We start from the raw sequence: 19,585 nt of genomic DNA, 5'->3' as shown, positions 1-19,585 counted from the left end.
TGTCAGAGCAATAGGCAGATCCCCAATGATGCCTAAGTTTGAGAGACATGCGTATATGTATATGACGATGGTATGTTATGTATATCTGTGTACAATGGTATGTGCACACATACACAAACATTCAAATAATTTGATATCTGTGGAGACTGTTACCTTTGAAAGAGAAATTTGAATTTCCAGTTATTGTTTGAAAGAATAACATGACAAGGTTTTACTTTTTAAAACTTTTACTGTAACAATTGACTAAAGAAAACACTTTGAACTAATTATTTTAGGAGGGGACTTAAACATTAAGTTCCAGCAACAGACATTTTCCTCTATACTTACCCGACATTATGCTGTCTGCAGCAAATAGTCCACAGTTGCTCCCAACTTCCAAGGTGTTTCTCCCTTTTCACTTTTCCAGACAAATAATTTCTAACCTCAGCCTTCAGTGTGGATTATACTATAGATTCCTTCTTTCCAGGCCTAAGCTCAGCAAATCTTTCAGCTGCCTATGTGCTCAACAGTACTTCAGGTGCAGGACTGGCTACCTCCAATTCCTACTCCATCTTCAAATGCCAAACCAAACTCTGATATTCATGGATTCATATGGAAGTCTATATCTAAATTTAAAATTGGCTTCTCTGCCCTTTGCCCAAGGAATGGTAAACATGTCAGCCTTGTAACGGGGTCCAATTATTACTAAATGATAACCAATTTTCCTTAATCTTAGAAATAAATGGATGGTTTACAGCAAAGCCCTTTGCAACCTGATATCTATAATATTTTTTGGGACGTTGGGAAGCTCGGAATATCCTCATTGTAACTGAGAGGCTACTGCTATTGTCTCCAAATGTACTGACCTTGTATTTTTTCCTCAGTAAATTAATTCTAGCTTTCCTTTGATCTGTATCAAATCACACCAACCAGGCTTCCTGTCAGGCAGGTTGCAGACAGGGTAATATGGTTAAAGAATAGAAAAAAAGAGAAGCCATCTTTTCATTATCATAATTCATTTTTCTTGAGGGAGAAGTGTTATGAAGATGTGGGTGTACTGTACCTTTAAGAGAGTTAAAAGTTAGCAGAAGTACCTGACAGTACCAGGTGTCTTGTAACATGGTTCAGTAGCTAGTGTAGCTGGTTGCCTAGAAACAACAAAACAAATTTGAATTAGGCCAATCAGTTTAAATTAGACCCCGAAAAATACCAAATTCCAATCAAGTTTGAATTTAGTATACTGACAATCTTAAAAGCCGATGACACAATTCGATGCTTTGGCAGTATAAGACTGAAGAAAATGGAACAGTTTGGAGGAGAACTGCCAAGCCAACGACATTTGCAGACTGCCTGGAGAATAGCTCTCTTAAAGGTACCTTTATCAATCAATAACCTATGAAGCAGAAATCCCCAAGAAGAAAAAAAGAAGATTCAACATCTGGCTGATTTTTGAAAAGTTGAATTTTGGTAAATCTTAATCAGGGGTTTTATCGGACTAGTATTATAGAAGGGAAAATAAAAGATCGGTTAGACGAAGGAGTTGTAAACACTTGTTAGTTAATTCTTCTCTGTTATACTTTAAGAAATAAAGTTGTTACTTTTACTTTAACTAGTTCTTAGCCTCTCTAATTTTCACAGATTACTGCACAGGAGAAATCTTTGTGTTGCTGGTTTAAATTAAGTAGGAGGGTTTATCCTGTGTCGTAACACATAGTCTTCTTAATGTTTTGTTGTTACAGTCTCAGAATGTAATAATTACGTAAATATCATAGTTATAATAAATTCTCAATCACTGACTGGAACAAGCACACAGACATATACACCCACTCTCTCAAAAATGTATAGAAAAGCACCTGCAAAACTTCCAATACTGTTTGACAAAGTCACTCAGATGAATATGGGTCAGGAGTCATGTGTGATGAGTTGACAAGTCTATTTTGAACTCCCATTGTGAATGCAATTGAGACTTTATTCCTGCTCCACACGTGCAGCAGGGGTTGCTTTGTCCTAACTGCTTTTATTTATCGTTCTGTGTCTCTGGGAAGGCAGATGTTGGTCCTCTGTTTCAGGTCGTGTACTCAGCCTGTGTCCCTTCCTGTCTTTCATTTCCTGCAGAGCCAAATTAATAATTTGACATTGGAGTTGAAGAATTTCCACACTCAATTTGAAGAAGCTGTCACTGCCCACCAGCAAGAGATGAAAACCCAGAATGAACAAGCCAAGGACCTAATGAAACAGCGTGAAGCTGCCCTCCGAGAGGTTGGTACACACTAGATTAAGGGCCAAATCCATGCAAAGCCGAGTAAGTCTTTTCACTAATCATACCCAAACTATTGGGAGTTTAGAATTTTACAGTCCAGTAAAGGCCATTTGTTCTATTGAATTTGTCCTGGCTTCCTGAAAGTTTCCTCCGAACATATCTCTGACTGGCCTTCATACCCTTTATTTAAGAAACCCACACTTATCCACTTTGCTTCTTAAAACTATAATGGGTTGTTTTACCACTTTTTCTTTAGAATGTCAGTATCACATGGGAACATTGACTAAAAAATATTGATATCATTTTGCATTTTTTAAAAATTTAAGACTTCCAGTCATGTAGTTACCCATAGGTTTTCCAGATTTCCCTGATTCAAATCCTCTTAATTTTGAACAGAAACTTCTCTTGATACTTTTTGTTCAGGTGGAATGAGCCCCATTTTGTCCTGTCTCCTCCTGTTCATCCCTAATGTCATTTAACTGGTCAGTCCAGCACCTTCCCCATTGTCTTGCCTCTTCTGAAGTCAGTCAATTAAAACTGACCGCACATTCTAATTTTGGCGGTATGATCATTTTGATAACCTGTTACTACAGGGTACCTTGTTGCTTTTTTATACTAAACTGTACCTGTATAAACCTAGAACTTTACACTTGAGTTGACAGTTGAGAAAAGTTGCCGTTAAAATTTGAGAGATTAACGTTTATAAATCCTGAACTCTACAAAGTCCTGCAGCCCCATATCACTTTGAAGGTATCAGTGCTCATCTCGTTTAGGCCTTTTCAACATTCCAGATTTTAATCACTCCACTATGAGTGGCCAAGACCTAAAGTCTGGAATTCCCCCTCCAAACCTCTCTGCCTCCTAACTTTATTTTCATCTTTAAGACATTTCTTCAAATCTACCTCTTTGATTGTGTTTCAGCTGTCTGCTTTAACATCACCTTCTGTGGCTTTGTTTAATTTTTGGTTGTTGATAGTCCTACAGAACACTTCAGAATGTTTATTATGTCAAAGGTGCTACATAATTACTTGAAACTTAATGACTTTGCTAAATTTTAATTTAAAGAAAAGCCATAGTGTGGCCTCTCCTTATTCATCAGCTCAAACTGCTTTACTTCATGTTTTTCTCAAGTCTATTCCTAATTCATGTCTATCTTCTGAATCTCTCAATCTGTTTAAGGTCTCCTGAAATTGTATATATTCCTTTTACACAGCGACCTCTATTCTCTGCTAATTTTGATATTGTGTCCCCTTTACCCAAATCCAGATGAATTACTTCGGGGAAGAACAATACACCCAACCTCTAGCTCTCTGTATCACATTCAATAACACTATTGTCTGTTTTCTGTCATTTAATCCACGTCTTGTCATGTTGAGTACTCCCTTTAATGCAGTCTGCCTTCCCTTTAGCAAGATTTGGCAATTCTCTCATTTTTGCTCACCAATGTGCAAATTCTGACTGTCGTTGAGTCATGCAGTAGTGCAGCAAAGAAACAGACCCTTCGGTCCAACTCATTGATGCCGATCAGATATCCTAAATTAATCTAGTTTCATTTGCCTGCATTTGGCCCATATCTGTCTAAACTCTTCCTATTCATGTACCCACCCAGATGTTGTAACTGTACCTGCCTTCACCACTTCCTCTGAGAGCTTGTTCCATACATGCATCACCCTCTGCATGAATAAATTGACCCTTAGGTCCCTTTTAAATCTTTCCCCTATCACCTTAATTCTATGGCCTTTCAATGCCCTATAGTTTTGAACTCCCCAATCCTAGTTAAAAGAACTTGGCACCTCATGATTTTATAAACCTCTATAAGGTCACCCCTCAATCTCTGCTGCTTCAGGGAAAATAGCCCTCGTCTCTTCAACCCCTCCCGATAACTTGAACACTTTCAAGTTTCACAACATTTCTTGTATAGCAGGGAGACCAGAATTGAATGCAGTATTCCAGAAATGGCCTCAACCAATGTCCTGTACAGCTGCAACATGACCTCGCAACTCTTGTACTCAAAGCATTGACCAATCAAGACACGTGCAGCAAATGCCTTCACTTCACTGTCTACCTACGACTCCACTTTCAAGGAGTATGAACCTTCACCAAGGTCTCTTTGTTCACTACCAAGATCCCTACCATTAATTGTATAAGTCCTGCTCTGATTTGCCTTTCCAAAATGCAATACCTCATGTTTAGTTAAATTAAAATCCGTCTGCCACTCCTCAGCCTATTGGCCCATCTGATCAGGGTCCCATTGTACTCTGGGGTAGCTCTCACTCTCCACTACACCAACTACTTTGGTGTCATCTGCACACTTACTAACCATACCTCCCGTGTTCTTATCCAAATCATTTATATAAATGACAAAAAGCAGTGGACCCAGCATTGATCCTTGTGGCACACCGTTAGTCACAGGCCTCCAGTCTGACAAACAACTCTCCACTGCCACCCTATGTCTCCTACCTTCAAGCCAATTTTGTAGTCAGATGCCTAGCTTTGCCTGGATTCCATGTGATGTAACCTTGCTCACTAGTCTACCGTGTGGAACCTTGTCGAACACTCTGCTGAAATCCATTAGACAACGTCCACTGCTCTGCCTTCATCAATCTTCTTTGTCACTTCAAAAACTCAGTAAGTTAGTGCAATACAATTTCCCATGGACAAAGCCATGTTGACTATCCCTAACCAGCCCTTGCTTTCCAAATGCGTGTAAATCCTGGGATTTGATCCTTGTGTTGAATGCTGCTCACTCTTTGAATGCTTAATGGAGACCTCAGAAACAGTTCCCTTGGGTGGTGGTGAAGGGGTAAATTGTTGTTGTGTCGTCTGTTCCCTATTTAAGTTGGTGATGCTCTTTAGTACTCACTGAGAGAGTTCAAACAGCCCTGCTTTATGGCAGCAGAAGGATGTGGTTTGCTGTTGCTGCACATGAATTTTCTTTTGATATCCTCATACCTTTTACTTTAATTCTCCATTATGGTTGTTAATCAGCCCATTTAAAAAAATCTTTTACATTAGCTGTTGTCCTCAAGGGTGTGAATCTGCTGTTTAGAAGAAAGGGAGGTGATTGCAGTTGTAACACACTCAATTCTTTCAGGGCTTGACAGGAGAGATGCAGGAAGGATGCTTCACTGGCTGGTGGAAAGGGGATCTAGAACCAGGAGATACAGTCTTAGAATAATAGATGGGCCATTGAGCAGCGAAGATGGGGAGGAATTTCTTCGTTCAGAGGATGGTGAATGTTTTGAAATTCTGAGCCCCCTCCGAGAGCTGTGGAGGTTTGAATATGAGAATGTTCAAGATACAAATCATTAAGTTTCAGGATATGGAAGATATCAAAGGATATAGGGATAGTGCAGGAAAATTACATTAAATTGGGAAATGAGCCATGATGTAGTTCAATGGTGGAGCAGCACAAAGGGCCAACTAGCCTACTCTTGCTCCTACTTCTAACATTTGCTGGGGAACAGTTTCAGCTACAATAGCTGTTCTCCACTACCACAGCCCAGCAGCCAATCTGCATGCTTGGATAGTTTCCAACCAATCTGTTCAGACGTGCTATGACGCGCCTTGGGTGGGTGGGACTTCAGCCTCGGCCTTCTGGTTCGGAGATAGGAATACTACCACCGTGCTGTGGAGCCCTCGATCTGTACACTAGAGCGAAGGTGTTTAAACGCCTGACAGCTGCCTCAATCGGCTGGGGGAGAAATCCCAAGTTAAAGTCAAGCCTGACCTGACCCCATGTGTGAAGGCTGGCTCAGGGTCATGGAGACGGCTGGGAACTCTTGACTGATTTGTTTTCCCTTTTAAACTCAAGGACAGTTAAAATGACGACTGAGGTTTGTTAACTCACCAGGACGTAAAGATTGGACTCACAATCTGTTGTGCATTTCTAGCCTCTGCAATGTACCACGTGTTGTATTTGACCATGAGCTATTACTGTGTCCAATCAGTATTGTAGAACTGAAGACTCTGGTGGACAGTGCAGTTGAGGGCACAGGTTATACCTCATTACCCTATGTGCCTGAAAGCTAGAGTAAGCACCAACTTGCCTTTGTAGGTGGAGGAGCTGAAGACGCAGCTTCGAGTGGCCGAAGACGCCCGTGATGGAATCCGACGTGACCTGATCGAAGCTCACCGGAAGATCCGAGAGCAGCAGGAAACCCAGGAGGTGCAGCGCAAAGAGATCACTGACCTGAAACGGTCTGTTGCTGATGAAGTGAAGGAAAAGGAGGCCGTTCAGCAGTCCAACCAGGAGCTGCGAGGCAACATTAAGAAAGCAGAGAGCGAAAGGATCAGGTGCGGAATTGGGCGAGAGGAGTCAATTCAGAGTCTGAATAAGAAACACATACGCGGTTGCCTCCAGCTCCATTTACCCCACTGCCCCCTGAAGCTGTTGGCTCATGTGGCAGGGGTGAGCTGACACAAGGTGGTGAGCTGACAGAGGACTGCCAGTGCCCTTTGTGCAATGTCTCAGCAAGAGACAGCACCTTCAGGAGAGAACACCCAATAATGCTGTTCTGTTGCTCGAGCTGTTAATGACAAAATGCCCCCTGCGTCTTATGATCTGTTGTCTTTTCAGTTTGAAACGAGCTAATGAGGAGAAGGAACAAAAGGTCTCTGTGCTGGAAGAGGCAAAAGTGAACAGCGAGAAGGAATCGGCAGACCTTCGAGCAAGTCTCCGAGAAGTTGAGAAATCCCGTCTGGAAGCGCGGCGAGAGCTTCAGGAGCTGCGCCGACAGGTAGCTGATCAATTAGGAAAAGGCATCAGGAATTATTGTTATCAAAATACCTAACTATTATAGGACGTTCCAAATTTCAGCAAGAGGTTAAAATGAGATTCAAATGGGGTTTTTTTTCTATCTGCCGGCCCAAAGATATTGACTGAGTCACAAATTGTGGGCCAAGATTTGTGCTCTATTAGGGGGGGTTGTCTTTGCAAAATAAAAATGTAAGCTAACTGAAGTTCCAGGATCAGGGATTGACTCAAGGAAATAGTTCAAGGGTAGGGAAAGACCATGTAACATAAGTAAAATTAAAATGGAACTTTACAATTAAGAAGGTTTGATGGATATTCAAAACCTAAATATAATTGGGCAGTGGAATAATTTACAAGAGGAGAATGTTGAAGCCAGTATACAAATAGGTTCAAGCCAGAATTTAAGAAAGAATGGATGCAGACAGCATTTCCCAAATTTGTTTCTTGGTGTGATGCTATTTTAATACCTCGGACCTCATGTGACCCAAGAGTAAAAGTTTGGAGTTTAAAAGAGTTGACTGGGGAGGTTAGAAAACCAGCTATTGTGTGTGATATTGGGGCTACCTTTAATTCATGACCAAGGTGGGGAGGGGTTTGGCGATTGGGAACAAGAGATGAGCATCTTGATTATTAATCATATAAGTTCATGATTATTAACGTAATTGATAAATCAATGTAACAGGATCCTAGGGTTTTTTTTTGGTGCAGTAGGATTCCAATTATTATTTGAAATAATTACAATTTTTAATTCCGTAGCACCCTGATTATTGATGCAGTACTTTCTTTTGATCCCTCAGGTGAAGATGTTGGATACTGAAAACACAAAGAAGAATAAGGAGGTGCTAGAGCTTCAGGCTCGTGTGACCCTGGATGAGCAGCGAGAGGAGGAGAGCAGGCGCGAGTCATTTGAATTGAAGCAGAAAATAGTACAGACTGAAGCCAGCAGGGAATCTGCTCGCAAAGAGGTGAAGAAGTAATCTGATTCTTCAACACAAGCTAGGATGTGACCTAAATGCAAAGTGGATGCAGCTTGTCCCAGTTACTTGAAGAGTTTATGTCTGTGGGTCTGCATGTGTGTGTCTGTGTGTTTGGTTCTGTTGTCAGCACGACAGTCACTGTTTTTGAATAGAATAGGGGATGCAAATTGGATAAAAATGTACAAAACAGAAGATGTGTTTACTTTCCTCCTTTTTCCACAGGTTCTCCTGCCATCTGTCCTATAGGCACTCACCTCTCTCAGGGGCCAGTATCTCATGTATCTCCTCAGAGTGGCCAAGTCGCAAGCGAACCCAGTCTGTCTTCACCTGACACCCAATCTGTATTGTCCAACATGAGTCGGGAATCGGAGATGTAAATAGTTTCCTCCTGCAAAACGCAGGGCTGCCAAAGCCTGTTGTAACTCGGGATTACCAGGACCGAGCATAGGAGGAGGCCTTTTGGCCTGTTAAGCCTATGCCAACTATTAAAAGAGCTGTCCAGTTAATTCTCCTCCCTGCTCTGTTCCCACAGCCCCACAGTTTTTTTCCTGTTCAAATACTTTTCGATTTCCTTTTCAAAGTTACTATTGAACCTGTTTCCATTACTCTTTCAGACCGTATTTTCAGATAATCATAACTCACTGCTGAAAATAAATTCTCCACATCTTCCCTTAGGTTTTTTGACATTGAACTGAAATCTTTGTTCTTGTTTACCAATCCTTTTTTCAGTACAATTTCTCTATATTTACACAATTAAAAATCCTTATTCGAGTTCATCTAGTAAAGACAAGGAATGAGAACAAAGATCTTCCTGATCATCATGGTTCAGCCAATCACTAGGTACAGAGGAACCTCAATTATCCGAACACCTCGGGTGGGAGTATTTTGTTCGGATAATTGAATGTTCAGATAATCCAATGCCAGATAACACAGTTTAGCCAAGCATCGGGACCTTGCGATCTTGTCCAGATAATCTGAAATTCAGATAATCAAAAGCCAGATAATTGAGGTTCCTCTGTATAACCACTGCCTGGGGGAGCCTTGAAGGGTGTTGTCTTGTTTAGCCTTGGCACTCCTGTATCTGATTTACCAGCTGAGGGGCAGTTGTAACTGAGAGGTTGTCAATGGGCTTAGTGAGAGTTGATTAGGGTCTCAAAGCCTTGGAGACCCTTTACCTTGAAGTATCTCCTGGATTTCCAGCAGGTATCTTGTTTTTGCAGGTGTCCAATCTTCAGCGCAAAGTGGCCGAAGTTGAGCAAGAATTCCGCATCCGGGAAAAGGAGCTGTTGGGCAACCTGGAAGAGGCCCAGGGAATTGGGAAGAAGCTCCAGGACAATGCTCGCAACCTGGAGTTGAAGTTGCAGAAAGCTCACAGTGAGATCCATGAGCTCTGCCTGAAGCTGAGTGCGGCTGAGGGGCGGATAACCGGGTTGGAGGCTGAGCTAGCGCGGGTGGAGGGAATGAAACGGGACGTGGAGTTCAAGCTGGGGAGTCTGCATTCGGCACTCCGCCGTACTCTGGGCATCAGCCGAACTGGACGGACACAGAGTCCTGCAGTGAGGGGCCGCAGCATCTCACCACAGAGACCACTGTCTCCAATAAAAGGTGACCACAGATTTCAGGAAGGAATTTCTGACACAATTCCTGAGATATCAATAAAATTAAACTAGGCATCTGGATATCAGTTTGAAAAACGAAACAGCACCTCCCCCTCCAATAAAACCTAAACTCTGTAAATTCAGTTTACACATGACCATGTGTACTCTCTTCTCTCTCTCTCTCCTTCCTTACCCCCACCTCTCTCTCTCACACACTCTCCCCCTCTCTCTCTCTCACACACTCACAAACATACACTCTCCCTCTCCCTCTCACACACATACACACTCTCTCTGTCACACACACTCTCACACACACACTAACACAAACTCATGCGCGCGCGCGCACACACACACACACACACACACACTTACATGCACTCTCACAGACACATGCGCACTCACTCTAACACTGATTTGGAGGTGCTTGCTGCACATTTTTAACTGCACTATAGCTACTTTACCAACCAATTTAAAATAATCAAACAGACTTGTAATATTTATGGTTGCAAGAAGCCATTCTCCGCAAACTAAAGGAATATGTTCCTGCCTGGTGCTATTTTTGAATTACCTGGGAACTCGGGGATCCTATCGTTTACTATTGCTTTCTGTGTGGCAATCCCTCTGTCAATCAGATGCAACTCATCAACTAATCAGCACCCTTTCTCCTGTGGTATAAACTGTAGTGATGGTTCAGAATTTGGCATTCTTGCCTGATCAGTGAAAGACAAAAAGAGCTTCAGGGAAAACTCCTCTCTTTTCAGCCACTTTAATGTTGAGAACATTAAATAGAATGTGAGGTGGGGGAAGAAAGCACAGAGTGAAATCTCCCTGACACCACCGGGTAAATGAAGATCTCCAGTTCCTTGATGGATGCTGCTGACTTATGATTAAACTGTGCTCAGATGTTCTGACATTGATGCTTTGGTGGGTCCTTGGGGTAACGATCACTAGTCTGGCACTGAACCTCACAAAACAGCATGGTTCCAATGTTAATGCTGAGTTAGTCAATTCCAGCTTTAAGTGATGATTGAGAGGTTGTGCTTCTGGGTTCAGGAAGGTGAAAAAAGTGCTGTTGGATGACTGCGCAATAATCATTTTCAGAGAGTGTGTGGTGTTCCCTGTGGGTGAATAACTGGCTACCATTCATTGTCTTAGCTCACCTAGATGGAGAGATGGCTGGTGCTCTGTAATGGATTGAAGAAAAAGGAACACTACTAGAAAATTAGCTTATAAGAGTTGGCATTCACATATCATCTTTTGTGATATCAAGATGATCCAACATGGAAGTTTTACATTAAGCAATTTATGTGCAGTAAATTCCCACAAACAGCAATGTGGTAAACACTTTACTCTCTTTTTTTTTAAATAATGCATCTTTTACAGCCACCTCAGAGGGCAAAACACCCCCAAAGCTGCAGCACTCTCAATAGCAGGCTGCAGTGTTATGAACTCATGTGGAACTCAAACCCAGTACCTTCTGACTCAAAGGTGAGAGCACAACCCATCGAGCCACACTGTCATCTGTTGTGTATTGTGTGATTTCAGGTTTTGACAGCACTTTTACTACGACAGTGGACAGTGGCCATGGCAATCCAATTCCTCAGACTGGGACCCCTGAGCGCAACACCACATCCCGCTCTGCATCACCCGAACGTTCCATCTCTCCGACCCGCAGTGAGCAACTTGTGGCCGACATTGACCCGGAAGTGGTTCGGACAGCACTGCGAGAATTCCTTCAGGAGCTGAGAGACACACAGAGGGACCGGGTAAGGCTGAAGGTGGGATACCCCTCACCATTCGCACTGCCAGTACTGAGTGAAGCATGAAGTGGTCATGCATGAGCAGGTCAGATCAGTAATAAGTGTAGTGAGTAAAGTTGGTTAAGGATGGAACCAAGTCAGTGATTGGTTTAGAGGTAATTGATTAGGTTTAACAAACATTAAAGGGATGATAGCAGACTTGAAGGTTACCACTACCAAGAAAGAATGAACTTGGGCTCTTTTCTTCAGAAATGAATGGGCTGAGCTGATAGGTTGAAATTGTGAGGAGGTTTATTTTGTTAGATGCAGAGATGCTTCCACTAGAAAACTAGTGAACACAATACAATCCAATAAGGTCAAGTAAATAAAACACTCAACAGAGTGCATGCCTCCACCAAACTGTGTTAACTTAAAGTTATTACAATGTGGATGTATCAGTGTGGGCACAGTCAAAAATCACATGACACAGGGTTATGGTCCAACAGGTTTATTTGAAACCACAAGCTTGTGCTTTATAATCCAACCTGTTGGATTACAACCCGGTAGGTATTGTGTAATTTTTGACTCACGCTATTACAATTAAGCAGCTCTTCCTTGAGACTTTTATCCAGCTGGTTAATGCTCAATAACTATAAAACTGAAAAAAAGCCTTATTATTAAAAGTCCCCATCTTAGAGGGGATTCAAGGCAAAATACATCCATCAACCTGCTTTGAAAACACTGCTCACATTTTGTTAGCCATGACAATTCCACTTCAACAACAGATAAAATCTACAATGTTTGAAAACGGCTAACGGACATTTGCAATAAAACAGGCCATAATGTTCTTTTTAAAAAATGTCAATTTACCTCATCTCCCAGAGCTGACAGATCCTTTAAAGAAATCTTAGGATTGGGGTCCACACTTTCATCCAAAGGTAGTCAGTTTGTCCTTGGGGCAAGCCCTATCTGAGTGCCAGGTTTGCACATTCTCCCCGTGTCTGCATGGGTTTCCTCTGGGTGCTCCGGTTTCCTCCCACAGTCCAAAGATGTGCAGGTCAGCTGAATTGGTCATACTAAATTGCCCGTAGAGTTAGGTGCAATAGTCAGGGGGAATGGGTCTGGGTGGGTTACTCTTCAGAGGGTCGGTGTGGACTAGTTGGGCCGAAGGGCCTGTTTCCACATTGTAGGGAATCTAATCATATATGTAAGGAGCAGTTCATTAAATGTATGAAGGAAAAAGGACTAGAGGGTATGTTGATGAGTGAAGTGAAGTGATTGAAGGCTATCACTAGCATCAAACAGTTGGACTGAATGGCCTCTTTCTGTATTGCAAGTTTGCTGTAACTGTGAATAATTTTTAAATCTGCAAAAAATGTTGGTAGTAGAAGGAATGTTATCTCAGGTTTGGGAGTGTTTTAATCCATAGAGGAGATTAAACAGATTTTTTAAAAAATTGGAGCATGTTATGAAGCTTCTCCAACCCTCTGACTTATAGATTCCAGAGACTAGTTTAGTTTCGGGGTGATGGTTGGTTTGGACTAGTTGGACCAAAGGATCTGTTTCCATGTTGTATGACTCTGACTCTTTGTAGCAGATAACACATGCACTTTGGGGCGAGCTGTTCCTGTACAGCTACCCAACAATGTGGAAAACTGCCCAACCACAAAAAAACAGGATACCAGCCCTACCACCAACTCTTCTATTCGTCTACTCTCAATAATCAGCAAAAGTGGTAAAGGGAATGTTGATTTTTTTGAAAAATTCATTTGTTGGATGTGGCCACTGCTGAAACTGGGTTGCTATTTATTGCTCACCCCAGAGGGCAGTTAATAGTAAACCACAGTGCTTCGGGGGGTGGGGTCACATTTAGGCATATCCCAGCAACACTCACATACCATGAGCAATGATTGGTGGAATTGGGTCCCTGGAAAACTCGGCTTTGATAATCCCCAGAACCTGAGAGCTGCTTGTGTCTGTCTGAATGTGAATCATCTTGTTTGTGTTGCATGTGGTTTGGTATAACAATCCTAGACCAATGTTCCTCTGTCTTGCTATCAATTATTTAAGCTCTAGGTGGACAGCCCACCAAAATCACAAGATCCTGTTGAAATTCACGAGATCTGGTCAACTGAGTAGCAAAGCAAGATGATGTGTGGAATTATGCGGTAATCAATCAGAACATTGACATTGAAATTTGTCAGAAATGTCCTAGCAGGTTGTCCATAAACATTACTAGATAGGTAGATAGCCCTGACCACCCACTGGGTGGTCAACAATAATCAGTATAGGAGTAGGGATGTCTTGCTGCAGTTATCCAGGGCTTTGGAGAGGCCACACCTTGATTATTATATGTAGTTGTGGTTTCCTAGTCAAAGGAAGGACATTCTTGCCATTGAGGGAGTCCAGCGAAGGCAAACTAGACTGATACCCAGGATGGCAAGACTGCCATAGGAAGAAAGACTGGATTGACTGGGCTTGTTCTTGCTGGAATTTAGAAGAATGAGAGGGGATCTAAAATCCTGATGGGACTGGACAAGCTAGATGCAGGAAGAGTGTTTCTGAAGCCAGGGAAGTCAAGATCTAGGGGTCACAGTCTAAGAATAAAGGCCAAGCCATTCAGGACTGAGATGAGGAAGAATTTCTTCACTCAGAGTTGTGACCCTGTGGAATTCTCTCCCAGAGAAAGCTGTTGAGGTCAGTTCATTAGATGCATTCAAGAGTGAGCTGAACATGGCCCTTGCAGCTAAAGGGCTCGAGGGGTATGGAGAGAAAGCGGGAATGGGATACTGATGAAATTGCATGGTCAGCCATGATCATATGAAATGGTAATACAGGCTTGAAGAGCCGACTGGCCAACTCCTGCACCTAGTGCTTTATTTAAAGTCAGAAATTTGAAAAGGAATCACAAAAGTGTCAACTTTGTGAGACTGCGCCAGCCCGGTGCCTTGTAGCCATTGAAGGATCAGGATATCAAGGTCAGGCAACCCTCCCAGGGTGCCACAAGAAATCTCCATCTACAACAACACTACAGGCTCGGCAGTGTCTGAAAGACAAAGGGGGAAAACCATTTCAGCACATTGCTTCATCAGGGCCACCACCAGAGATTACAGCTGAGGCAAGCACCAGTCTTTCAAAGACTAACCAACTGGCTGTGTGTTCCAAGTAGGTCCTGCTGTAGCGTGGGTCATCATTTTCAAATCAATCATTGTTTGTTCATTTAGTTTTCCCCTTTCTCTCAGGATGCCACCTCTCTAGCTAATTCTGTCATTTTTCCCACTCAGGATGAAGCACACATTCAGGTTTCTAACTTGAATAGACATCTGAGGGAGATGGAGTTTGATCAGGACAATGTCAACACTCGCTTACAGCAGCTGCAGAAATCATTGGACGAATGCGAGGAAGGTCAGTCCTAAACTAATCTCAAACATGGATTGACTCGGGGTGGAAATTATTTAAAACACTTATCCATTCTAAATATCCTGTGGTCCATCCCAGAATAAATCCAAGTGGTGTGTGCCTGGCCTCTCTAGTGGCAGGTGAATGAGTGACTTATTCCTGACACCTGCATTGGGGAGCTATTCTTCAATTAGACTTCCAGGAAGGATTTCTACATATCAAGGGGTGTGGAAATCCAGAACTCTTCATGCCAAGATGCTCTGGAGATTTTGAAATGCAATTAATAAATTTTTGTGAGACAAGTGTATTAAGTGTTCCTGAACTAAGGTGAGTAGATGGAGTTAAGATGCAGACTGATCTATGTGTCTGATGGAACAGATTCAAGGGGCTGAATGGCCTCCCAGTACGTCCTTTCCAGAAAGGGTGGACAGGGTGAGTGAGGCTAAGGTTGACTGCATCACTGAGCCAAGATGCCAACAGCAGTGAGACAGTTGAGCGGTTGTTGAGGATGGCACTGACCGTGGGTGGCACTCTCCTGTTTCTAGGCAAGCGGGGCATTGATGGACGCCTGACCAGCGCTCAGTCTGCACTCGCGCTGCAGGAGGAGGCAATCCGTCGGAATGAACGAGAACGCAAAGCGCTGCTTGAAAAGATTGCAACACTGGAGAGAACCATCCAGTCTGCTGATGGTGACCGGCGAAACACACAGGTGAAGCGCTCCTTCAGTTAACCACTGCCTGTTCCTTGTGAAACTGAATAAAAAATTGGTTTCCAGCTTCCTCTTCACTCCTCTGCTGAAGATGTTAACTCATTGCTGTGCACAGGCATATCTACAGGGAGAATGACTTGCTTTTATATAACACCTTACATCACCGCAGGGACATCCCAGAGTGCTTTACAGACCATAAAGTACTTTGGGAAGTGTAATTGTGAAATAAAGCAGCCAATTGTTTGCGGTGACCCTAACCAGCCAGTCCAATTGGAAGAGAATTTAAGTTCATACAATCCAGACAGTGTGGAAAGAGGCCATCCAGCCGAATTCAATCTGCACTGACCCTCTGAAGAGCATCCCATCCAGACCCAGTTCTCCACCCTATCCCTATTAACCCACATTCACCATGGTCAATCCACCTAACCTGCATATCTTTGGACTGTGAGAGGAAACCCATGCAAACATGGGGAGAATGTGCACACTCCACCCAGATGGGCACCAGAGGTTGGGATTGAACCGAGGTCCCTGGCGCTGAGCGGCAGCAGTGCTAACCACTGAGCCACCATGCCAGCCAATTCTTTAAATGGCAAGTAGGCAAAATCCTGTTTATCTAGTACCTGCTGTACCTGGGGATGTCCCAGAGAGCTTCAGAGTCAATCAAGTACTTTTGAAGTGTAGTCAGTAGGGATCCAGTTGTTAGTCTAATTCTGACATTAATGACCGGATGTCCACTTGGGAAAATCCACTTTTGATCCAAAGCATGGAACATAGTTGCTTACCTTCCACACTCCAGAGACCTGGGCTAATGATCTGGAGATGTGAGTTCAAATCTCACTATGAAAACTGGAATTAATTAGATAAATCAGGAGTAAAAAGGTAGTTTCTGGAATTGTCATTGTGGCTAGGAGCTTCCAGTGTCGTTGCATCCTACTCACTTGCTGAAAGAATAACAAGGCACCAAGCCTGAGCTTCCACAGTATGGCCTGCTGTATCTTCCACCAATCAGGCTGTCTGAAGGGAGATACGCCAACCAATGAGAGCTTCTGGCCAATCCAAGGTAGACAGCTCTAGCAGTCGGCAGCAAGGATAACCACTGTGGGTGACATGGTGGCTCAGTGGTTAGCATTGCTGCCTCACAGAACCAGGGACCCAGGTTTGATTCTGCCCTCAGGCGACTGTCTGTATGGAGTTTGCACATTCTCCCAGTGTCTCTGTGGGTTTCCTCTCTCAGTCCAAAGGTGTGCAGGTTAGGTACATTGGCCATGTTAAATTAAGTGGATTGGCTGTGGGAACTGTGGGGTTGTAGGGTGAGTCTGGGTGGGATGCTCTTCGGACAGTCGATGTGGACGTGATGGGCAGAATGGCCTGCTTCCATACTATAGGGATTCTAAGAGGCACTGGTGTAATGCTAATATCACGACTAGGTGTTGGAGCCCCAGACTAATGAGCTGGGTTTGAAACCCAGAATGTTTGATGGTGACATTTGGATTCAATAAAAATTTGGAATGAAAAGCCAGCGTAATGGCCACCATGTAAATTGTCATCAAAATCCACCTCATTCACTAATGCCCTTTAAGAAAGGAAATCTGCCATCCTTACCTGGTCTGGCCTACAAGTAACTCCAGACCCACAGGTTGGGCAATAACTGCTGGCCTAGTCAGTGATATCCACACATCCATCTATCCTTTGGATAGATCCAACATCAAGCTCAGATGGGATTTCCTCAACCGCATCTTAATTTAGCCACTTTCCGGGCCACTTAAATGGGTTCCAAATGCTGTATGTTATCCATGGAATCAGACCTTCGGCAAATGTCACTTCAAGGAGAGCAGAAGAGAAAACTAGTGAGGGATAAAGAATCGATCTCCAGGCCTTAACAGATGGAAGAATTGCCTGAAGTGTGGAAATTGGGAGGGTGTTGGTTGATAATGGAAAAAAAAACATAAGGTTACAAAATTGCTGAGACTTACAAAAATAAAGAATAAAATGAGGCTGGGTGTGAAAAGGCCCTTTTCAACCCACAGTATAATAACCGGATAAAACCCCTCAGGGCAACTGGAATCTTCTCTGCAGGGTTAGGAGCAGAATAAAAGGTCACTCCATTGCCCAGGATTGTATCCTTAATGATCGAGATATCGTTGAGACAAACAAGGGAGGAGATGGCGAAGGATTAGGAAATTCTAGACCACAGCATTTCTGATTACTGAGGGAATGTAATGGGACATCCTCTAAGATATCCCTGAAGAGACTGTGGCTCTTGGTGTCTGAGGGAGCCACTCTAATCCCAATTAATCGTGCAAGAAATTCTGGATTTAACTGACTAATACTTGGACTGAGGGCACATGCAGTGGCTGCAGAACGGGAGAACTCTCCACATTTCTCTTGGCAATTAGTGCTTGGCACAGGTCTGGTAGGCAGCAAGTGGTTACATGGGAGGAGGGGGAGGGTGGCAGCCTTCTAGATGAGGATAATGGGGCATAGGGACTGGTGGGGAATGGGCTGCAAACACATGTAAAATAGCTCACAGCAGCTAGCCATGCTAATGCCTGTATCCCACTCTTGTGTTGTCTACAATGAATGCTTATTGGTCAGAGAATTACATAATCCACTGCTGGCTGTGCTGATAGACAGGAGGAGGGTGGGTGGTGTGGACCATCGGAAGAGAATGTGAAGGTGGAAGGGGGAGTCCGTGGTTATATGGAGAAGGAAATTAGAGCTTGAGTTAATACCCAGTTGTTATCACCTCATGAAGTACCTGTTAAAGTTACTAAGCCTCACAGACCCAGGCCCTGTCCTGACATAGCCAGGTTACTCTCTGGTACCTGCTCTCATTGTTACTTTACTGTCGACAGCAATGAAACATGCACTGCTTGTCAACTTGAAGAGTGTCGAACATTCCAGAATGTTCCACAGCAGTGCACTTGAGACAAAAATGACTCCGGCCCACACAGCCAGAAATGGGACAGTTGACCAAGAGGCTTTGACAAGCGGCTAGGTTTTAGGGAACACTTTAAGGGCCCAGGGAAAGATTTGGAGCAAAGATGTTGAAGGAGAGAATCCTCCTGCTATGGAAGCTGGACTGCTGAGGCACAGCGGCCATTGGGAAGGCAGAGGGAAGTGAGGGATACACAAGATGGATCGGAGCATTTGAAATGGGGAGAGAAACAATTGTAGGGCTGGAGGAGATTTCAGACGTTGGAAGGGGCAAAACCGGGAAGGCAGCTGAATGCAAGATTAAGAATTTGAAATCTGGCATTTTGCTGTAATGGGAGCCAACATGGGTCAGGCATAATGGGTGAATGGACTTGATACAAGATTGCATTGGGGTAGCAGAGATTCGAACACCAGCTTTAACAGTGAAAGACAGCAAGTGACCCAAACAGTGTTGAGAACAGAAACTGTCCTCATCATGTGCATGATAATGGCAACGGTCCTTCATTCAGGCCAGATTGTGTGCTTAGATCCCTGTGGTGGAACATGAGCCCAAACCTTTCTGATTCTGAGGCTGATTGAGTGCAGGCCCAGCACCAATTGAACTGTAAGAGGTGATAAACAGTACTGCGCTCTTCCACCTTCCATCGATTCATTCACTCCTTGTGTTATTCCCACAGGAAAAATTGAGCAAAATGAAGGCAAACGAGGCCAAGCTGGAGAGCGACAAGCGCAAACTGAAGGAATTCCTCGACGCCTCCGAGAGTCGGGCCACCAAGCTGGAGCTGACTCGCCGGTCGCTGGAGGGAGAGCTGCAGAGGATGAAGTTGGTGGCCAGTGATCGGGAGACAGAGGTCCAGGCTCTTCAAGATCGCATAGACACCCTGCAAAGGCAGGTGGCGGACAGCCAGGCCAAGGCCAACAGCCTGCAGCTGACTGTGGATCGGCTGAATGCCTCGCTCACCAAATCCGAGGAAGGGGAAAGCCACCTGAAAGACAAAGTGCAGAGCCTGTCGCTGCTGCTGTCTGACAGGGCAGTGGGTACATCCGTGCTCCAGGACAAGGTGGCGCAGCTGCAGAAAGCACTAAGTAGCAGTGAGCATGACCGACGTATCCTGCAGGTGAATGCCTGCGTTGTTACACTGCCTGGGGCACCCTCACTATACACACCCAAAACAAGGCTCTCTGTCTTACATTCAACACAGAGTTCACCCTGACCTGCCCCAGAACTAGC

The 19,585-nt window shown here is 43.8% G+C and overlaps 1 protein-coding gene across 3 annotated transcripts in view; it reads left to right on the top strand.

Annotated features, from left to right (window-relative positions):
* LOC132833604 (rootletin-like) overlaps nucleotides 1–19,585 on the top strand; it is a 97,175-nt gene that overhangs the window by 59,317 nt on the left and 18,273 nt on the right. For all 3 annotated transcript variants that reach the window (XM_060851992.1, XM_060851991.1, XM_060851990.1), the window contains 9 exons: nucleotides 2,095–2,238; nucleotides 6,297–6,535; nucleotides 6,819–6,978; nucleotides 7,793–7,960; nucleotides 9,193–9,577; nucleotides 11,116–11,336; nucleotides 14,594–14,714; nucleotides 15,254–15,417; nucleotides 19,032–19,472. In XM_060851992.1, the coding sequence (XP_060707975.1) occupies nucleotides 2,095–2,238; nucleotides 6,297–6,535; nucleotides 6,819–6,978; nucleotides 7,793–7,960; nucleotides 9,193–9,577; nucleotides 11,116–11,336; nucleotides 14,594–14,714; nucleotides 15,254–15,417; nucleotides 19,032–19,472 (2,043 nt within the window). The remainder of the gene's footprint in view (nucleotides 1–2,094; nucleotides 2,239–6,296; nucleotides 6,536–6,818; nucleotides 6,979–7,792; nucleotides 7,961–9,192; nucleotides 9,578–11,115; nucleotides 11,337–14,593; nucleotides 14,715–15,253; nucleotides 15,418–19,031; nucleotides 19,473–19,585) is intronic.

Source organism: Hemiscyllium ocellatum, chromosome 37 (assembly GCF_020745735.1).
Source record: "Hemiscyllium ocellatum isolate sHemOce1 chromosome 37, sHemOce1.pat.X.cur, whole genome shotgun sequence".
NCBI classification, from domain to species: Eukaryota; Metazoa; Chordata; class Chondrichthyes; order Orectolobiformes; family Hemiscylliidae; genus Hemiscyllium; species Hemiscyllium ocellatum.
The sequence above is the reverse complement of the archived record's forward strand: the minus strand, read 5'-3'. Positions and strand labels throughout refer to the sequence as shown.